Here is an 18,939-nt window from a genome sequence, read left to right as displayed (position 1 = left end):
GCGCCTAGACAATTGGATATCCACATGCAAAGGAATGAAACCTGACTCCTCACTGACACCATATACAAGACCCAAAAGAGGAGCACACACTATAAAACTTTCAAAACAAAACAAACAAAAAGCTCTCAAAACAAATACACAAAAACCCACAGGGAAATCTTTACAGCCTTATATTTGGCAATAGGTTCTTAAATATGACACCAAAACCATAAGAAATAAAGGAATAAATTTACATTGGACTTATCAAAATTAAAAACTCAGGGGCTGGGGATATAGCCTAGTGGCAAGAGTGCCTGCCTCGGATACACGAAGCCCTAGGTTCGATTCCCCAGCACCACATATACGGAAAACGGCCAGAAGCGGCGCTGTGGCTCAAGTGGCAGAGTGCTAGCCTTGAGCGGGAAGAAGCCAGGGACGGTGCTCAGGCCCTGAGTCCAAGGCCCAGGACTGGCCAAAAAATAAAAATAAAAATAAATAAATAAATAAAAACTCAGAGCTAGTAGTATTCTACTCAGTAGCACATGCATGAGTCTGGGTTCAATCCCTAGCATGCACACACATGCACATGCACACACACACACAAATAAGTAAACAAACAAAAATCTTGTGCTTCAAAGGATACCATCAAGAAAGTAGAAAGGGAAACTCTATGTTTGGTCTTCTGAGGAACCTCCACACTACTTTCCAGAGTGGCTGAAAAAGTTTACATTCCCACCAACAGGTTCCTCTTTCACCACATCTCTGCCGGCATCTGTTATTGTTACTTTTCTTGAAAACGGAATTCTAACTGGGGCGAGGTGGCATCTCAATGTTGTTGTTGGGTTTTTTTTGGCCAGTCCTGGGCCTTGGACTCAGGGCCTGAACACTGTCCCTGGCTTCCTTATTGCTCAAGGCTAGCACTCTGCCACTTGAGCCACAGTGCCACTTCTGGCCGTTTTCTGTATATGTGGTGCTGGGGAATCGAACCCAGGGCCTCATGTATACGAGGCAAGCTCTCTCGCCACTAGGCCATATCCCCAGCCCCCTCAATGTTGTTTTGATTTGCATTTCTTTTATGGCCAGAGATGTGAAACATTTCTTCATGTGTCTACTAGCTATTATTACTGCTTCTTTTTCTGAGAAATCTCTCCTTAAGTCTTTGCTTTTTTTCTCTCTCTCTTTTGTCGCTGTTTTTGAGTTCTGTATCTTTTGTCTTGTATGTAAGTATATATCTGTTTGGAGGAGGGTAAAAGAGGGCGCAGAAATGGTGGGACAAAGGGCCAACAAATGCAGCAGTGATACTCACTAGACATTAAGTTGGGAATGAACTATACAACTTCTGTGAAAGGAGGTCGAAAGGGAAAAGCTGGGGGAAAAACAAGGTGATGAGGTGACAAGGTTCAAAAAGAAATTACCTGACTTATATAACTGTAACCCCTCTGTACATCATCTTACAATAACAATTTTTAAAAAAGAAAGTCAAAAGAAAACATTTGTAAGACCTGGTGCTTCCATTCATTAAGAACTATAACTCGCTGATAGAAAAAGAAGCCAAGCTGGCCACCAGTGGCTTATACCTGTGATCTTAGCTTCTCAGGAGGCTGAGAACTAGAAAGCTGTGGTGAACAGCCAAACTATAGGGTAAGCACCAGTGGCTCATGCCTGTAATCCTAGCTACTCAGGAGGCTGAGATGTGAGGATCACGGTTCAAAGCCAACCCTGGCAGGAAAGTATATGAGATTCATCTCCAATTAACCACCAAAAAGCCAGAAGTGAAGCTATAGCCCAAAGTACTGCCTTGAGCAAAAAAAGCTCAGGGACAGCACCCAGACCCTGAGTTCAAGCTCAATGACTGGCACAAAAAGGAAACAAAAGCTGTTTGCAAAGTCCTTAGTTTGGAAATGACTAGAGCGGGGACTGGTGGCTCACACTGTAATCCTAGCGATTCATAAGCTGGGATTTCAGAATCATAGTTTGAAGCCAAGCCAAGCACAAAAGTCCATGACACTTACCCAAATAACCACCAAAAAGCCAGAAGTGGAGCTGTGGCTCAAGTGGTAGCGCACTATCCTTAAATGAAAAAGCTAAGGGAAAAGGCCCAGGCTCTGAGTTCAAGCCCCAGTACTGGCACAAAAGAAAAGAAAATTAAATGATCATGATACCAAGTAAATTAGGTCTTACTGATTGATGGTTGTTCTTTTTTTTCTTTCTTTTGTTTTTGGTCATGAACTCTGGGCTTGGGCGCTCTCTCTGAGCTCTTCAGCTCAAGGCTAGCGCTCTACACTTAAGCCACAGCGCCACTCCTGGTTTTCTGGTGGTTACCTGGAGATAAGAGTCTCACGGACTTTCCTGCCCATGCTGGCTTTGAACCACAATCCTCAGATCCCAGCCTCCTGAGTAGCTAGGAGTACAGGCATGAGCCACCAGCGCCCAGCTTGGGTTGTTCTTTAAACTGTATTTTGTGCTATTTGTCAATACAGTAAAATCTTTTATCGAACTGAGGGTGTCAGGCAGCATCACCAACAGCAGGTGCTGTTAATCACCTCAGGTAACTGACGTGTCCATGTCTTGATCCCCAATCTGCCAATCCAGACTGTCCAGCAGCTACTCCTCAGGTCATCCTTTCCTCTCCACCCCTTCCAAGGTGAGCTGCAAGCTAACCATGGATCCGTTTGGACTGTTCCCTAACCCATTTATTCAGCTGCCCTTGTGCACGTGTAATTCCAGTTGAGTTAAATAGTGTACACACTGATGAAATGTGAATACCAGGCCCCCTTCTCCATCTCCAAGAGGACATGAGCCAGTAGGAAGAAGGGAAAGCATATCAAAAGTACAACCCTTGAAAACAGAAGAAATTTTCAGATAGAAATGTTTCCTCCCTTGAAGAGAAACACAATGGTGTCCAGTCTTTCATACGACTGTAAGACTGGCATACCCTTTACCTTCCTGCATTTCCTTCCACTCTCCCTACACCTCCTCTCCTCGCAGACATCCTTGTGCTGTCAATTTGTTCATTCACTCTTTCTATCATCACTAAAGTGTCCACTCCCCACGCACAAACCATTTCTGTCAACCAGCTAACTCCTGAAAGCCAAGTTTATCTTCTATGCAAAATTGCATATGTCCTTAAGTACAGCACTAAATACATACCACTGCTATTATTTACAGATGAGAAGTGTCTAAAAGAGCAGTCTAAACAGCAAGAAGAAATGTTTACCTTCTTTTATCTTTCAATGGTTCAGCTTTTAATTACAAAAACATTACCATTTCTGAATAAATACAGTTATTTGAAAAAGGAAATAAACACTTGGCCTCTTCCTATGCTAATCATGTCAGTTCTATGTCACCTATGCTGAAGCATACAGAGTCCTGTGGGTGTGTCCCCTGGGGGGGGGGGGGGCACACCCAGGGCCCTCTGCACAGCAGGTTCTACCCCTGGGCTATATGCCTAGCCCCCTGAAGTTCTATTAAAAATAATATATTAACTTCTCATCAAGGCAGATTAATAGGGCCCCTGAGGAGGCAAATCATTAAGAAAATGTTCTACTCAGTCAAGTGTAAGGTTCAAACCTATAATCCTGGTTACTCAAGAGTCCCAAGGATCACAGTTTAAGGCTACTGGGCAAAATGATTAAAGCCATCACAGGTTAAGGCCATCCTGGTTACTCAGGAGTCAAGGGTCACAGTTTAAGGCCATTGGACAAAAAACATTAGAGCTACTCCACCTCAACAAACAAAATGGGCTTCCTGATGCCATGTAGAAGGAATAGGTAGAATGCTCACTGCTAGGGGCTAGCCCTGGGCAACCACGTGAGACCTTATCCAAAACTTAGCTAAGTTAGCAAAGTGGGATGGGGCCCAAGGTAGAGCGCTTGCCTAGCTAGGGAAGAGCCCTAAGTCAAACCCCACTACTATTTTTTTTATTTTTTGGCCAGTCCTGGGCTCTTGAACTCAGGGCCTGAACACTGTCTCTGGCTTCTTTTTGCTCAAGGCTAGCACTCTGCCACTTGAGCCACAGCACCACTTCTGGCCTTTTCTATATATGTGGTGCTGAGGAATCGAACCCAGGGCTTTGTGTATGCTAGGCAAGCACTCTACCACTAGGCCACAACCCCAGCCCCACCCCCTTACTACAAACAAACAAACCAAACCACAACAAAACAGAGAGACAAAGAGAAAGAGAGAGAAAAAGAAGGAGGAGCAGCAGGGAGGGAGGGAAGGAAGAAGGGAAGGAAGGAAAGAGGGAGGGAGGGAGGGAGGGAGGGAGGGAGGGAGGGAGGGAGGGAGGGAGGGAGGGAGGGGGGAAGAAGGAAGGGAGGGAGGGAGGGAGGGAGGGAGGGAAGGAATATTCTACCCATTGTAAAAGTACTGGGAAACATGTAAATTACACGTACAATAAACTTTCCTTTTTTTTTTTTTTACAAATAGATATAAAATGTTTATGCCTAGGTAAACACTTTCATTTGTCCTGAGATTCTTTGCCCTACATAGATACATAATTATCATGTCTTCAATACAGTAAGGCCTACTCAAAAAAACTTGCATAAATTCTGCATTATAAGGCTAAACCATAACCTCTGACACGAACATCCATCTATCACTGTAACCCAGAAAGGCTGTTCTAATAGTAAATACTATCTGGGTCAGGGAAGAGAGGATGAATTCCAAAGTGCGAGCTTTCATAATGTGCCCAACTGTGTCTGAAAACACATGACATCTAAAGGGCTACTGTCTCCTTAGCACAGTGACGTCCCTCTCTCTCAACCTCCACTGACTTGGATACTCACAAGTAGCAACTTACATCCAGGTGTGGTGGTGCACAACCCCAGAATGCAGGAGGCTGGGGCAGGAGGACCATAAGTTTAAAAGAGGATAGTCTGGGCTAATAGCAAATCTTGTCTCAAAAATTAAAAATAAAATAAATAAAAATTAAAAGCAGCCATAGCAACAAAGAGGTTCACCTCATTTTCTCTGAGGACAATCTTCCGATCAAGTAGGTTACTATCAATCAAATGGCTCTACATACACATATTCCAGTGCATAGGAGGTATCCTGTTTGAAAGGACAGGAAGTCGAATTGAGCACTGTTTCCATCCTCTTAGCCTGCTGACCAAGGGGAATGTGTGGCTGCTACCAGCAGTTAGTGGGCTTGTTCTCATTCTTCTAGACAACACCACCTGTGAACATCTTAGCTGGGAGTCATGCAATTCTATTTATAAACCCCTGAAGTTTAAGATCAGATAGAATTTCCGCTAAGAGTAGATTTGCTACTAATTCACCTTTTGTTTCTGCTAGCTAGTCTAAGATTTAATTCAGTTGGTATCTAATACTATTTTCAGTCATAAAGAACATCCTCATTCATGCAGGTAAAGATGTACATGCAAATATTTTTATTAAAAAATTCACATTCTTCTTTTGGGTTAGATTTCTTAGTTATTTTGAAATTTAATGACAAATTAAACAAAGCAATGCATATCCAATTCTTTTTTTTATTTTATTTTTATTTTTATTTATTTGGCCAGTCCTGGGCCTTGGACTCAGGGCCTGAGCACTGTCCCTGGCTTCCTTTTGCTCAAGGCTAGCACTCTGCCATTTGAACCACAGCGTCACTTCTGGCTGTTTTCTGTATATGTGGTGCTAGGGAATTGAACCCAGGGCTTCATGTATGGGAGACAAGCATTCTTGCCACTAGGCCATATTCCCAGCCCGTATATCCAATTCTTATTGTGAGCCAACTGGAGCTAAGGGTGAAGTCAACAGGAAAGGACAGATTTAGCAAGAGAAAATGAACACTTTTCAACATTATACACTGCATTAAAGTAGCTAATTCCAAGGAACAGATCATTTCAGGCTGCTCAGGAAACATGAAAGGTTTTCATACTATCCAGTTTGGGTTAAAAGCTATCCCCAACAGTGGAAAATCCAAGACACTAACTTCAATGCATTTCATGGCTTGTTCCCTAGATCTCTGGGTTGCTCACAAAACAAACTGAGCTAGACCCATTTCCCAGGAGATTCCAACATGTAGAACAATTCACAGATCATTCTGAGTAATTCAGAGTCGTACTACTCTACAAATCCTATGATATAAACCCTGTATGCATCTATGTTTGGGACTGAAGTGTCATGTGCTGTGTTCAGGTCCTGCCAAAGCTGCATCTGGCAGTAGCCTATCTTCTGGCTATCTGTGGTCGTAAACTGAAGCAACATAAGGCAAGAAGCAGGTGCAGCCCAAACAGGGGCGCCATATTTCACTGTTCCAAATGGGACACGAAATGAACCACCAGCATATAGAGATGCAGGTAAACATAAACCTGCAGAAAGAACAACATGGGAAAGGGGAGATTCATGGTTCAGCAACCTACTGGCTATTGGCATTTGGGCAGATCACTCAACTTCTCTATACTTTCAACTCTCATCTCCAAAAACACTAAAAATAGTATTTTGGTGTTTTATTTAACACCAATAGTATTTCCGAAGAGAATAAAAGTAATGTCTCTGGGGCTGGGAGTGTGGCCTAGTGGTAGAGTGCTTGCCAAGCATACATGAAGCCCTGGGATCAAATCCTCAGCACCACATATATAGAAAAAGACAGAAGCGGTGCTTTGGCTCAAGTATTAGAGTGCTAGCCTTGAGCAAAAAGAAGCCAGGGACAGTGCTCAGGCCCTGAGTTCAAGCCCAGGACTGTCAAACATTTTTTTTTTAAGTCTCTAACAATGCCTAGCATATAGTAAACTCTGAAGCACTTTTCAAAAGATGAATGTAGTAGTTGGGTGCCAGTGGCTCAGGACTAGAATCTTAGCAATTCAGGAGGCTGAGATCTAAGGATCACAGTTCAAAGCCAACCCAGGCAAAAAAGTCCATGAGACTCTAGCCTCCAACTAACCACCAAAAAACAAAACATAAAAGCCAAAAATGGGATTGTGGCTAAAGTACTGGAGTATCAGACTTGAGTAAAAAAGCTCAAGGACAGCACCTAAGCCCTGAGTTCAAGCCCCAGTAGCGACACACACATGCACACGTGCGTGCACGCACACACACACACGATGCAAGAAGGAACATAGAATAAGTACTTACATACAACATATGCAAGCTCTATTTTTAAGCCACAAGCATAAATCTTTTTGCTAAGTATTCTTCAATTAAAGGTTAATTTTTCTTCTGCTATGGCACAGATAAAGGTCAGCTCTATGAAGAGCTCACTTGAATCGGCTTATCAAGATTAAAGATAAAAACTAATTTAACTTTACATAATACTTTAACCTATTCCACTTAAAATATAGCTAACCCACCAAGGGAGAAGCAAGTTTGTTCTAGTTATTCATTTAGCCTTCTCTCCTGCTAGCGAAAAAAGGGCCTCAGAGGACTATGTAATTAGAGTGGTTAATATAAGACAGGAAGGTAATGAAATTGGGAAGCTTAAAAAAAGTCTCCACTCAAAATACTTGACAACTTAAATCAGTTATGTTTTAGTAACTTAAAAACTTAGTAATTTTCCTTAAAAATTATAATACACAGAGCTATTTAAGTAATGGTAGTATGAAACACTTTTAAATGGAAGCTAAAGCTACCTCTAACGTGGTTCCAAACTACTGGCTTGCCTGGCAAGTGCAAGCACAGGTAACTTATAAAGTTACCAATCTGGGTTGAGAGCGCTTCTAGGGGTAGAGACACATGGGTCACACACTTCTCCATCGCTTGTTCTCCTCCAAACAGTAGGGCCAACAGCGAGCCATGCTTGCCAAGGTGAGAGGATAAAGGGAAAATTCAGGGAATGTTTTAGTTTTATTATGAGGACAGTTAGCAGTGTTATGTGATTATCAACACTGGGAGAACTATAACTAAAAGGGTGGATTTCACTGCATGTAAATTGTAACTTAAAATGGAAAAACTGCCTATCAAAATTATGTTTACATGGTGCGTACCTGTCATCCTACCATTCAGAAGTGGAAGCTGAGAACCTATCTCAGAAAACCAAAAAGTGCATGTTCTTTAAAAAAAATGATATGGAAGCTGTCAGGCTCTCAAAATACTAGCATAATCATGCTATTAGAACATTTTCCAGTTTGCTGGGATGTACCCCAGTGGTAGAACACTTGTCTAGCATGTGCCAGACTACAGTATTACACACACACACACACACACACACAAACACACACGTGCATTCAAACAAGCTGACCTTGAAGTGCAGGCACTCATAGAAGTTGACTACCTATGTTTTTTCTTTCTCTCAATTCAACTTTAGTTTGGTTTCTACAAATGTAGGAAAATAGTAGAAAGAAAAATTTCAATATGCCTTAGCCATGAAGTCCAACTTATTTAAGTGATGTAACTAAAAAGTAATTCATAGCAAGATTTTTACTTCTTTTTGTTTTTTTGTTTTGTTTTTTGCCAGTCCTGGGGCTTGGACTCAGGGCCTGAGCACTACCCCTGGCTTCTTTTTGCTCAAGGCTAGCACTCTGCCACTTGAGCCACAGTGCCACTTCTGGCCTTTTCTGTATATGTGGTGCTGAGGAATCGAACGAACCCAGGGCTTCATGTATATGAGACAAACACTTTTGCCACTAGACCATATTCCCAGCCACATCAAGGTTTTTATATGCTACAAATCCTAACACCAGGCGCCAGTGGCTAACACTTGTAATTCTAGCTATTCAGGACAATGAGATCTGAGGTTAGATGTTCTGAGGAAGATGATCTGAGGAAGATTTTCCTCTGCCATCTACAACTGACCCAGTAGCTGTCAAACATCAATAAGGACAAAGTTTTTGCTTATGTAAGCTATAACCTATCCACATTTTCTGAGTTAGAAATCAAAACAGAAATTTAACATATATTTATTAACCCAATGACATATAAATACCACTTTTATGAAAAATAATTGTTTTCGGAAAGTTAAGAAGGATGGGACGGTTTCCTGTGTCTTTTTTTTTTTTTTTTTGCCAGTCCTGGGCCTTGGACTCAGGGTGTGAGCACTGTCCCTGGCTTCTTTTTGCTCAAGGCTAGCACTCTGCCACTTGAGTCACAGTGCCACTTCTGGCCATTTTCTGTATATGTGGTGCTGGGGAATCGAACCCAGGGCTTCAAGTATACGAGGCAAGCGCTCTTACCACTAGGCCATATCCCCAGCACTCCTGTGTCTTTTAAAACTCTCTAATGGGCTCTGTCCCGCCAAGTGCGCCATGAGCTTGGGCGCCGGTCACCAGAACGAGCTCTCCCCTCTGGCCTGAGACCGCGTGGCCTCCTCCTTTCCCGGCTCCCTGCTCTACAGCCATGAGGATCCTGCTTCCCTGTGGAGAAGTTCCAGCATACCCATCCTTTGTTGCCTGTTGATTTCTTCTGACACCAGGAGTGAAACTGTGGCCCAAGTGCTAGAAGGCTAGCCTTAGTCAAAAAGCTAGAGCAGAAAAAACAAACAAACAAAAAAAAAACACAAAGAAGAGCTGAATCAGAGACCAGCAAACCCTCACCAGGGGCACATTTAGGTCAGTACAACACAGCGGCAGGGTACTATCCCGCAGAGAAAGACACAGAACCTACCCACCCCCAAGTGCAGGGAGGGTGACCACCCCGGCAACAACCGAGATGGTCACGCTCACCCATTGGGCAGTAAGGTTCAACAGCCAAACTCAAACCCAGAGCCAGGACACAGACAAGTCTCCCACTGATGGAACAGCGGGAACCAGCACAAAGCCAAACCAGTGAAGCCACCCACAGATCTCCAGATGTGCAAATCACAAAGAAATATAACACAGTTCATCAAAGGGCAAGCCAACTCGCCAGCTCCAAAAAGCAGCACACCTGAAGAGGAGATGGAGAATAAAAAATCAACTGAGGCCATGTTAGCAGAAATGATGGAAAGCTTCAGAAACGAAATCAGAAAACAATTCCAGGAGTTTAGAGTGGAAGTCTCGAAGGACATCCAGGAAGCCAAGAAAGAAATGGAAGCAAAAATAGATACAGTGAAAACCTCAGTTAAAGAAAACCTTAACATCCTGAGAAGTGAAATGCATGAAAAAATAGATTTAAAATACAACTCTTTAAAGGAAGAAATTTCCACGATCAGAGCTGATATGACAACCATTAATAGCTCTCTGACATCCATAAACTCTGCACTTCAATCCACAGCACAAAGAACTGACCAGATGGAAGCCAGAATCTCTCTCTTGGACGATGATGCAGCCGATAAGAACCAGAAAATTACCACACTCCAAGAAACGGTAAAGCTCCAGGGCAGACTAATCCAGGAGCTAGTGGACAAAGACAAGAGATATAATCTGTGCATAATTGGAATAGAAGAAGGAGCCAAATACCAGAGCAGAGGGCTTCAACATATTTTCAATAAAGTTATTGCAGAAAACTTCCCCAATCTCACAAGAGACCCCATCCAGGTAACCGAAGCCTATAGGACACCTGACAGACCAGACCCCAGAAAAGCCACGCCAAGGCACATAATATTCAAGACTTCAGATCTCAAGAATAAAGAGCAAATTTTGAATGTAGCCAAAGCGAAGAAAGAAATTTACTATAATGGGAACAGGATCCGAATAACAGCAGACCTCTCCACACAAACCTACCATGCGCGAAGAGAATGGAAGAACACCATCCAAGTTCTACAGGCCAACAAGTGCCAACCTAGAATAAAATATCCAGCAAAGCTGGAGTTCATATTCAAGGGGAAAACCAGGTATTTCCATAGCAAAGAGGATCTAAAGGAGTATGTGAATAAAAAACCAGCCCTAAAGCGAATTCTAAGAGGGGAATCCCACCCAACAGAAATCGTACAGGACACACAGACAGAAACAGAAAGAAACTACAATAGCCAGAGCCCAACAGAAAGAGCAGCTCACTAAAGACAAGGAAAAACAGCCCAACAAGAAAATGGAAGGAGAAAAAAACACTCTTATCCTTGATCTCTTTGAATATAAATGGTATAAACTCTCCAATAAAGAGGAGCAGACTGGCAGAATGGATCCGCAAACAAAAAGTTGCCATCTGTTGTCTACAAGAGACCCACCTTACAGCAATAGACAAAAACAGGCTCCGAATGAAAGGATGGAGCAAGATCTTCCAAGCAAACGCACCTACCAAAACGGCAGGAGTAGCCATCATGATCTCAGACAAGCTGGACTTCTCATTAAAATCAACTCAAAAAGACAAAGAAGGTCACTACATTTTAATACAAGGAAAAATCCAGAATCAAGACATCACGGTGATAAATGTATACTCACCGAACAAAAGAGGCCCTACCTATGTCAAACAAATTCTCACAGAAATACAGAACGAGATAGACCCAAACAGAATCATAGTGGGTGACTTTAATACCCCACTCTCTCCAAGAGACAGATCCAACACCCAGAGGATCAGCAAGGGAGCTGAGGACCTAAGTAACACCATATCCCAAATGGATCTGACAGATCTATACAGAATCTTCCACCCTACAGAGACCCAATACACCTTCTTCTCAGCAGCCCATGGATCATACTCCAAAATAGACCATGTCATAGCCCACACAGAGAACCTCAGCAAATACAAAAGTATTGACGCCACCCCATGTATTATATCTGACCACAGTGGATTAAAGGTAACCCTTAATAACAACGGTTACCACAGAGGCTATACACATTCTTGGAGGCTAAACCCCACACTGTTATCCAACACTTGGGCCACAGACCAAATTAAAGATGAAATCAACGAATTCATAAGCCACAATGACAATGAAAATACATCACAAAGAAACCTATGGGACATAGCTAAGGCAGTACTGAGGGGCAAGATCATTGCCCTCAGCACTCACATTAAAAGAATGGAAGCAGAGCAGGTGAATAACCTCACGATGAAACTAAAACTGGAGAAACAAGAAATGACAGAATCTAAAACGACTAGGAAGAGAGAGATCCCAAAGATTAAGAAGAGATAAATCTGATTGAATATAGAAAGACCATTCAAAAACTAAATAAGACTAAAAGCTGGTTCTTTGAGAAAATAAATAAAATTGACAGACCCCTCACAAGACTTACAAAAAAAGAAGAGACTCATATACGTAAAATCAGGGACTCCACTGGAAAAATTACAACAAGTACACACGATATTCAAACAATCATAAGGAACTATTTCCAGAACCGCTACTCACTAAATACCAGTAATTTTACAGAAATGGATCAATTCTTATAGAAGTATAAACTGCCCAAACTGAACCAAGAAGAAATAAATCAAATAAATAAACCAATAACTTACTGTGAGATACAGGGGGTAATCAAGAACCTCCCAACAAAGAAAAGCCCAGGCCCAGATGGATTCACCAACGAATTCTATAAAACCTTTAGTGAGGAGCTAATACCAATACTCCTCAAACTCTTCTGCGAAATAGAAACAGAGGGAGGGGCTGGGGATATGGCCTAGTGGCAAGAGTGCCTGCCTCATATACATGAGGCCCTGGGTTCGATTCCCCAGCACCACATATACAGAAAATGGCCAGAAGTGGCGCTGTGGCTCAAGTGGCAGAGTGTTAGCCTTGAGCAAAAAAGAAGCCAGGGATGGTGCTCAGGCCCTGAGTCCAAGCCCCAGGACTGGCCAAAAAAAAAAAAAAAAAAAAAAAAAAAGAAACAGAGGGAGAAATCCCAAACTCATTCTATGAAGCTAATATACTCATTCCCAAACCAGGCAAAGACCCAACAAAAAAGGAGAACTACAGACCAATATCACTAATGAACACAGACGCAAAGCTCCTCAATAAAATATTAGCTAACAGGATCCAGAAACTCATCAAGAAAATTATACATCATGACCAAGTAGGCTTCATCCCACAGTCACAAGGATGGTTCAACATCCGTAAATCAATCAATGTAATTCACCACATAAACAGAACTAAAATCAACAATCACATTGTTATCTCAGTCGATGCCCAAAAAGCCTTTGACAAAATACAACATCCATACTTACTAAAAGCTCTGGAGAGAACAGGAATAGATGGAACATTCCTCAAAACAATAAAAGCCATATACAAAAGACCAATTGCTAACATCATATTAAATTTAGAGAAACTTAAATCATTCCCCCTAAACTCAGGAACAAGACAAGGATGCCCACTCTCCGCACTTCTTTTCAACATAGTGCTGGAATCCCTAGCCATAGCAATAAGGCAAGAGGAGGACATCAAAGGGATCCACAACGGCAAGGAAGAAATCAAGTAATCCCTATTCGCAGACGACATGATCTTGTATCTGAAGGACCCAAAAAACTCAGTCCCCAAACTCCTACACCTAATAAACCAATTTGGAAAGTAGCAGGATACAAAATCAATCCACAAAAGTCAGCAGCTTTTCTGTACACCAGCAATATACAAACAGAAAAGGAAATTATGGAAACAATTCCATTTACAGTAGCCAAAAAAAGAATAAAGTACCTAGGGATCAACCTAACCAAGGGCGTGGCAGACCTATTTAATGAGAACTATAAAAATCTAATAAGGGAAATCAAAGAAGACACAAGGAGATGGAAAGACCTCCCATGCTCATGGGTAGGCAGAATCAATATAGTGAAAATGGCCATATTGCCCAAATTGTTATACAAATTCAATGCAATCCCTATCAAAATCCCAGTTACATTCTTCACTGAAATAGAGAAAGCAATCCATAAATGCATATAGAACAGGGGCTGGGAATATGGCCTAGTGGCAAGAGTGCTTGCCTCATATACATGAGGCCCTGGGTTCGATTCCTCAGCACCACATATACAGAAAATGGCCAGAAGTGGCGCTGTGGCTCAAGTGGCAGAGTGCTAGCCTTGAGCAAAAAAGAAGCCAGGGACAGTGTTCAGGCCCTGAGTTCATGGCCCAGGACTGGCAAAAAAAAAAAAAAAAAAAAAAAAATTCATATAGAACAGCAAAAGACCTAGAATAGCCAAAGCAATTCTAGGCAAAAAAAGCAGTGCAGGAGGTATCACAATACCAGACTTCAAGCTCTACTACAGGGCCATCATAACAAAAAAAGCCTGGTATTGGTATAAAAACAGACCGAAAGACCAATGGATTAGAATTAAAGATCCAGAAATAAAACCGCACTCTTACAGTCAGCTGATATTCGACAAAGGAGCTAAACACATACAATGGAATAAACAGAGCCTCTTCAACTACTGGTGCTGGGAGAACTGGGCAGCCATATGCAGAAAACTCAAAGTAGACCCAAGCCTATCACCATGCACCAAGATCAACTCAAAATGGATCAAGGACCTCAACATCAGACCTGAATCCTTGAAACTACTGAAGGACAGAGTAGGAAAGACGCTAGAACTTATAGGCACAGGAGAGAACTTCCTGAATAGAGTCCAAGGGGCACAACAAATAGGGAAGAGACTCGACAAATGGGACTACTACAAATTAAAAAGTTTCTGCACAGCTAAGGACATAGCCACCAAAATAGAAAGACAGCCAAGGATATGGGAAAGGATCTTTACCAGCACAGCAACAGACAAAGGCCTAATATCTGTCATCTACAGAGAACTCAAAAAACTAAGCCCCTCTAAGCCCATTAAACCAATTAGGAAATGGGCAAAGGAGCTAAAGAGAGACTTCACAAGAGAAGAGATAAAAATGGCAAAGAAACATATGAGGAAATGTTCAACATCCCTGGTAGTAAAGGAAATGCAAATAAAAACAACCCTGAGATACCACCTCACTCCAGTGAGAATGGCCTATACTCTGAACTCAGGTAACAACAAATGCTGGAGAGGGTGTGGGGAAAGAGGAACCCTTCTCCATTGTTGGTGGGAGTGCAAATTAGTACAACCACTTTGGAGAACAGTATGGAGGTTTCTCAAAAAGCTCAATATAGACCTACCCTATGACCCAGCCATACCACTCCTAGGCATCTATCCTGAACAGTAGGTCCCAAGATATCAAAAAGACATTTGTACTTCCATGTTTATCGCTGCACACTTCACAATAGCCAAAATATGGAAACAACCCAGATGCCCCTCCACAGATGAATGGATCCAAAAAATAAGGTACCTATTATACACAATGGAATACTACATAGTGATTAGGAATGGTGAAATATTGTTATTCGCAGGGAAATGGTCAGAACTTGAACAAATAATGTTGAGCGAGACAAGCCTAGAACACAGAAAACAAAGGGGCATGATCTCTCTCTCTCTCTCTCTCTCTCTCTCTCTCTGTTCAGATCCTCTGCCTTGTAATGGCCTATCTACTCAATCCAGGAGATAAGTGTCCCATGGGAAACCAAGAATATTACACAAAAAGCTTGAAATGTGAGCATCCTGGTGCAAACCAGCCTAGGCAGGAAAGTCCCTGAGACTCTTATCTCTAACCACCAGCAAGACAAAAGTAGTAGAGCTGTAGCCATTAGAAAAACACCTCAAGTTCAGGGCTGGGGATATAGCCTAGTGGCAAGAGTGCCTGCCTCGGATACACGAGGCCCTACGTTCGATTCCCCAGCACCACATATACAGAAAACGGCCAGAAGCAGCGCTGTGGCTCAAGTGGCAGAGTGCTAGCCTTGAGCGGGAAGAAGCCAGGGACAGTGCTCAGGCCCTGAGTCCAAGGCCCAGGACTGGCCAAAAAAAAAAAGAAAAGAAAAACACCTCAAGTTCAAACCTATGACTGGAATTCATGAAAACAAACCTCATGGCCCGGCTTTCGTGTCCCGGCTCCCACCCTGGCTCCTCGTCTCGGGCGGCTGCACCTGCAGGTCATTTGGGGAGCCCAGCTGGTCGTCTGGGGGGGTGGTCTTCCTGGAACCCAACCCCGGACCTCTGTGTTCGCAAGCCCAGGACCATCTATGGCGTGTCCAAGGTGCACGTGGAGCTCATGGGATAGTATTATCATTACCCGTATGGCCTAGATTTCTGGTGTCTGCAATACCCTGGGATCATTTCAACCAATTCCCAGCCTGGAGGAGGAACAATGGACCACAAGCGGCAAGTTCGAATGTAACAAATGAGGAAATTCTTTCACCTAAAAGTGGGACAGACCTTCATGTTCATCAGAGAACACACAGGAGAGAAACCTTATGAATATAACAAATGTGGACAGACCTTGGCATGGATAATAGAATTCACACAGGTGAGAAACCTTGTAAACACAAAGTCTTTCAACCAAAACTCACTTTAGCAGGCCTAAGAGAATTCACACATGTGAGAAACATTAGGAATGTAATAGATGTGGAATGTCTTTCATCTGGAAGAAAACTCAGTTTGCATTGGAGAACCCAAACAGGATAAAAGCCTTGTGAATGTAAATCCTTTTTTTTTTTTTGGCCAGTCCTGGGCCTTGGACTCAGGGCCTGAGCACTGTCCCTGGCTTCTTCCTGCTCAAGGCTAGCACTCTGCCACTTGAGCCACAGCGCCGCTTCTGGCCGTTTTCTGTATATGTGGTGCTGGGGAATCGAACCTAGGGCCTCGTGTATCCGAGGCAGGCACTCTTGCCACTAGGCTATATCCCCAGCCCTGTAAATCCTTTTTAAAAAAAAAGAACTCTTAAAACAGCCTTAGATTGTGTGGTGAGCAGCAACTAGAGTAGAGAGAGCTAACAAAGAATATTGCGCATAAAGTTTACTTGCACATATGAAAATACAATTAGGTTATTAATATGGAGAAGATAACATGACATCCTACATAATTTCATAGAAAAGTCCATTCTGTGCATATTAGGTAACATAATGAATTCTACTGAATAATCAACAAAAAATATTGTCTCTAAAATAAACATAATTGTCTGCCTACTGAAAAAAGTCAATATGTTTAATGAAATTAACAGCAAGATAAACTTAGAAATCAGACTACTCAGTAAATTTTTAATTTGTCATTGAAATCAGTTATTTTAGAATATGTCTCTTTCAAAAGTGTTACATTTGATTTTAGATAATCAATCTCTTGTTTAATGTGTACTTAAAATAAAGGTAATCTTAATGGCAAAAAAATGATAAAATAATGGCATTCACAGGGAAATGGTCAGATCTTGAATGAATAATATTGAGCGAGACAAGCCTAGAGCACAGAGGACAAAGGCGCATGGTCTCCCTGATAGGTGGTTGTTGGAGGGGGAGGGGAGAACAGTAGAGATCATGTCTGTAAAGCAACAAACTTCTTTTCAAATGGTATTTCTACATATTTTGGTCAGCTACTTTAGATCATCTCTCTAAAACCAAACAATTACTAAATAAACATAAAAAGGTCTCAACAGCTACATACATATGATTATATAAGATGAGGCTAAGCAAAATGAACTCCAAGAGATGGAAACAGGAGGATTTTACTGTTGTCAATGTTTAATGTACCAGGTGAATTTCCTTTGACGTACCCCCTGTGGTCACTGTATATGATTCTGGTACACTGGATATTGTATATATGCTTATCTGAACCAGGGAAGGGAAAGAAAAATGAAGGAGGGTGTAACAAATATGACAAGAAATGTACTCACTACCTTATTATGTAACTATACCCTCTCTGCACATCATCTTATCAATAAAATTTAATTAAAAAAAAAAAAAGAAGGGGTGACGGAGAGACAGTAGAGACCAGGTCTGTGAAACCAAAAACTGCTTGTCAAATGGTATTTCCCACAGGATTGGGCCAGCGACCCAACATTACGTAACTAAAACCAAACAACTACTCAACATATAAAGGTCAAAAATTGACCTCTCAGTGGAATACAATAGCTCAAAAGCTATGTATGTACATTTATATAAGACTACTATCGACATATTGTCTAATATCGACATTACATTTAAAGCCCTAGGCAAATTTTCTTGGGCGTAGACCACGTGGCTACTGTATATGTTCTTGGTACATTGGGTATTGTATATATGTCTACCTGACCTAGGGAAGGGAAAGAAAAACAGGGTATAAGATATCACAAGAAATGTACACACTGCCCTACTCTGTAACTATTCCCTTTTTGCACAACACCTTGTCAAAAAGTTTGTGTTTATAAAAAAACAACAACTCTCTAATGGGCCAGATAACAGTCAGCCAGACCTCAAGTCAGCTTCTGCAGGGAGCTGGACAAATGGGAGAGAGTTCTGGCAACTGATGCTAACACTGTCTTGATTTTGTGGCAATATAATATCATATCACATGATAGAATTACATCACAATACAGTAAGGCAAAATAATGAGACTTATGCCAACGTCCTGTATGTGAAATCTCCACCTGTCAATATCTAAAGGCAGAAATGCTAAGTGCATTTATATCATCACTTAATGAAGTGATGATATAAATATACCACATATATTTTTTATTTGAAATTTTATAACCCTATGTAGTTAGTAGGGGTAATTAACATTTTATAGGTAAGAAACAAAAAGTTTGGGAGGAAAAACAGGACTTGCTCAAAACTGCACAGCTAGAAAAATGTACAAGTAGAAACCACAGACGGAACTATCTTTCAGGTTCAAATAATATCTACTCCTTGATAAACACCCTATCAAAACTAGCAATATAAAAATTTTAAGTTTTTATCTATTTTTATAACTGATTTGGTAAAGTTATCTCTAACTTTTAAAGTTGAAGAAGAAAATACAAAATGAACTGAAGGCAAAAAAGACATTTTTTCTTTTTGATAAAACAATATTATCCCTTGGGAAGATTGCATTGTACCCAAAACAACAGTTAAATTTACTAAAACCTTTATCAAACACAGATATATTATGAAATTAGGAATTCAATGTCCTAAGTCCTTTATTTGGGCATTGCCATTAAATGTTTAGCAACCTCAGTGTAAGGACTGCAAAGAACTTACACACCCATGTTGCCCTAGCACGGCAGGGCATCCTTGGAGCTCCCAAAGGAACATAAGAAATCTCTCAGAATTCCCAGGGTTTACAGTCAGAATGCTGAATATAATTATTTAAACTCTTAAATAAGCATACTTGCAGAAAATAACAAAGATCTTATCTCACTGCATATTAATGATACTTCTATTATACACTAGATTGAAATAT

General features: G+C 41.5%; 1 protein-coding gene across 3 annotated transcripts in view; it reads right to left on the bottom strand.

The window, feature by feature from the left end:
* Positions 1-18,939, bottom strand: part of Spire1 (spire type actin nucleation factor 1) — a 175,713-nt gene that overhangs the window by 129,768 nt on the left and 27,006 nt on the right. Inside the window, exon 1 of one of the 3 annotated variants that reach the window (XM_048363615.1) lies at positions 7,057-7,076. The exons of the other annotated variants lie outside the window; for them this stretch is intronic. Within the exon in view, the coding sequence (XP_048219572.1) occupies positions 7,057-7,065 (9 nt within the window). The 5' untranslated portion in view covers positions 7,066-7,076. Of the gene's footprint in view, positions 1-7,056; positions 7,077-18,939 lie in introns of those variants that run through there. 3 annotated transcript variants of the gene reach the window in all.

This window comes from Perognathus longimembris, chromosome 15 (assembly GCF_023159225.1).
Source record: "Perognathus longimembris pacificus isolate PPM17 chromosome 15, ASM2315922v1, whole genome shotgun sequence".
Taxonomy (NCBI): domain Eukaryota; kingdom Metazoa; phylum Chordata; class Mammalia; order Rodentia; family Heteromyidae; genus Perognathus; species Perognathus longimembris.
The sequence above is the reverse complement of the archived record's forward strand: the minus strand, read 5'-3'. Positions and strand labels throughout refer to the sequence as shown.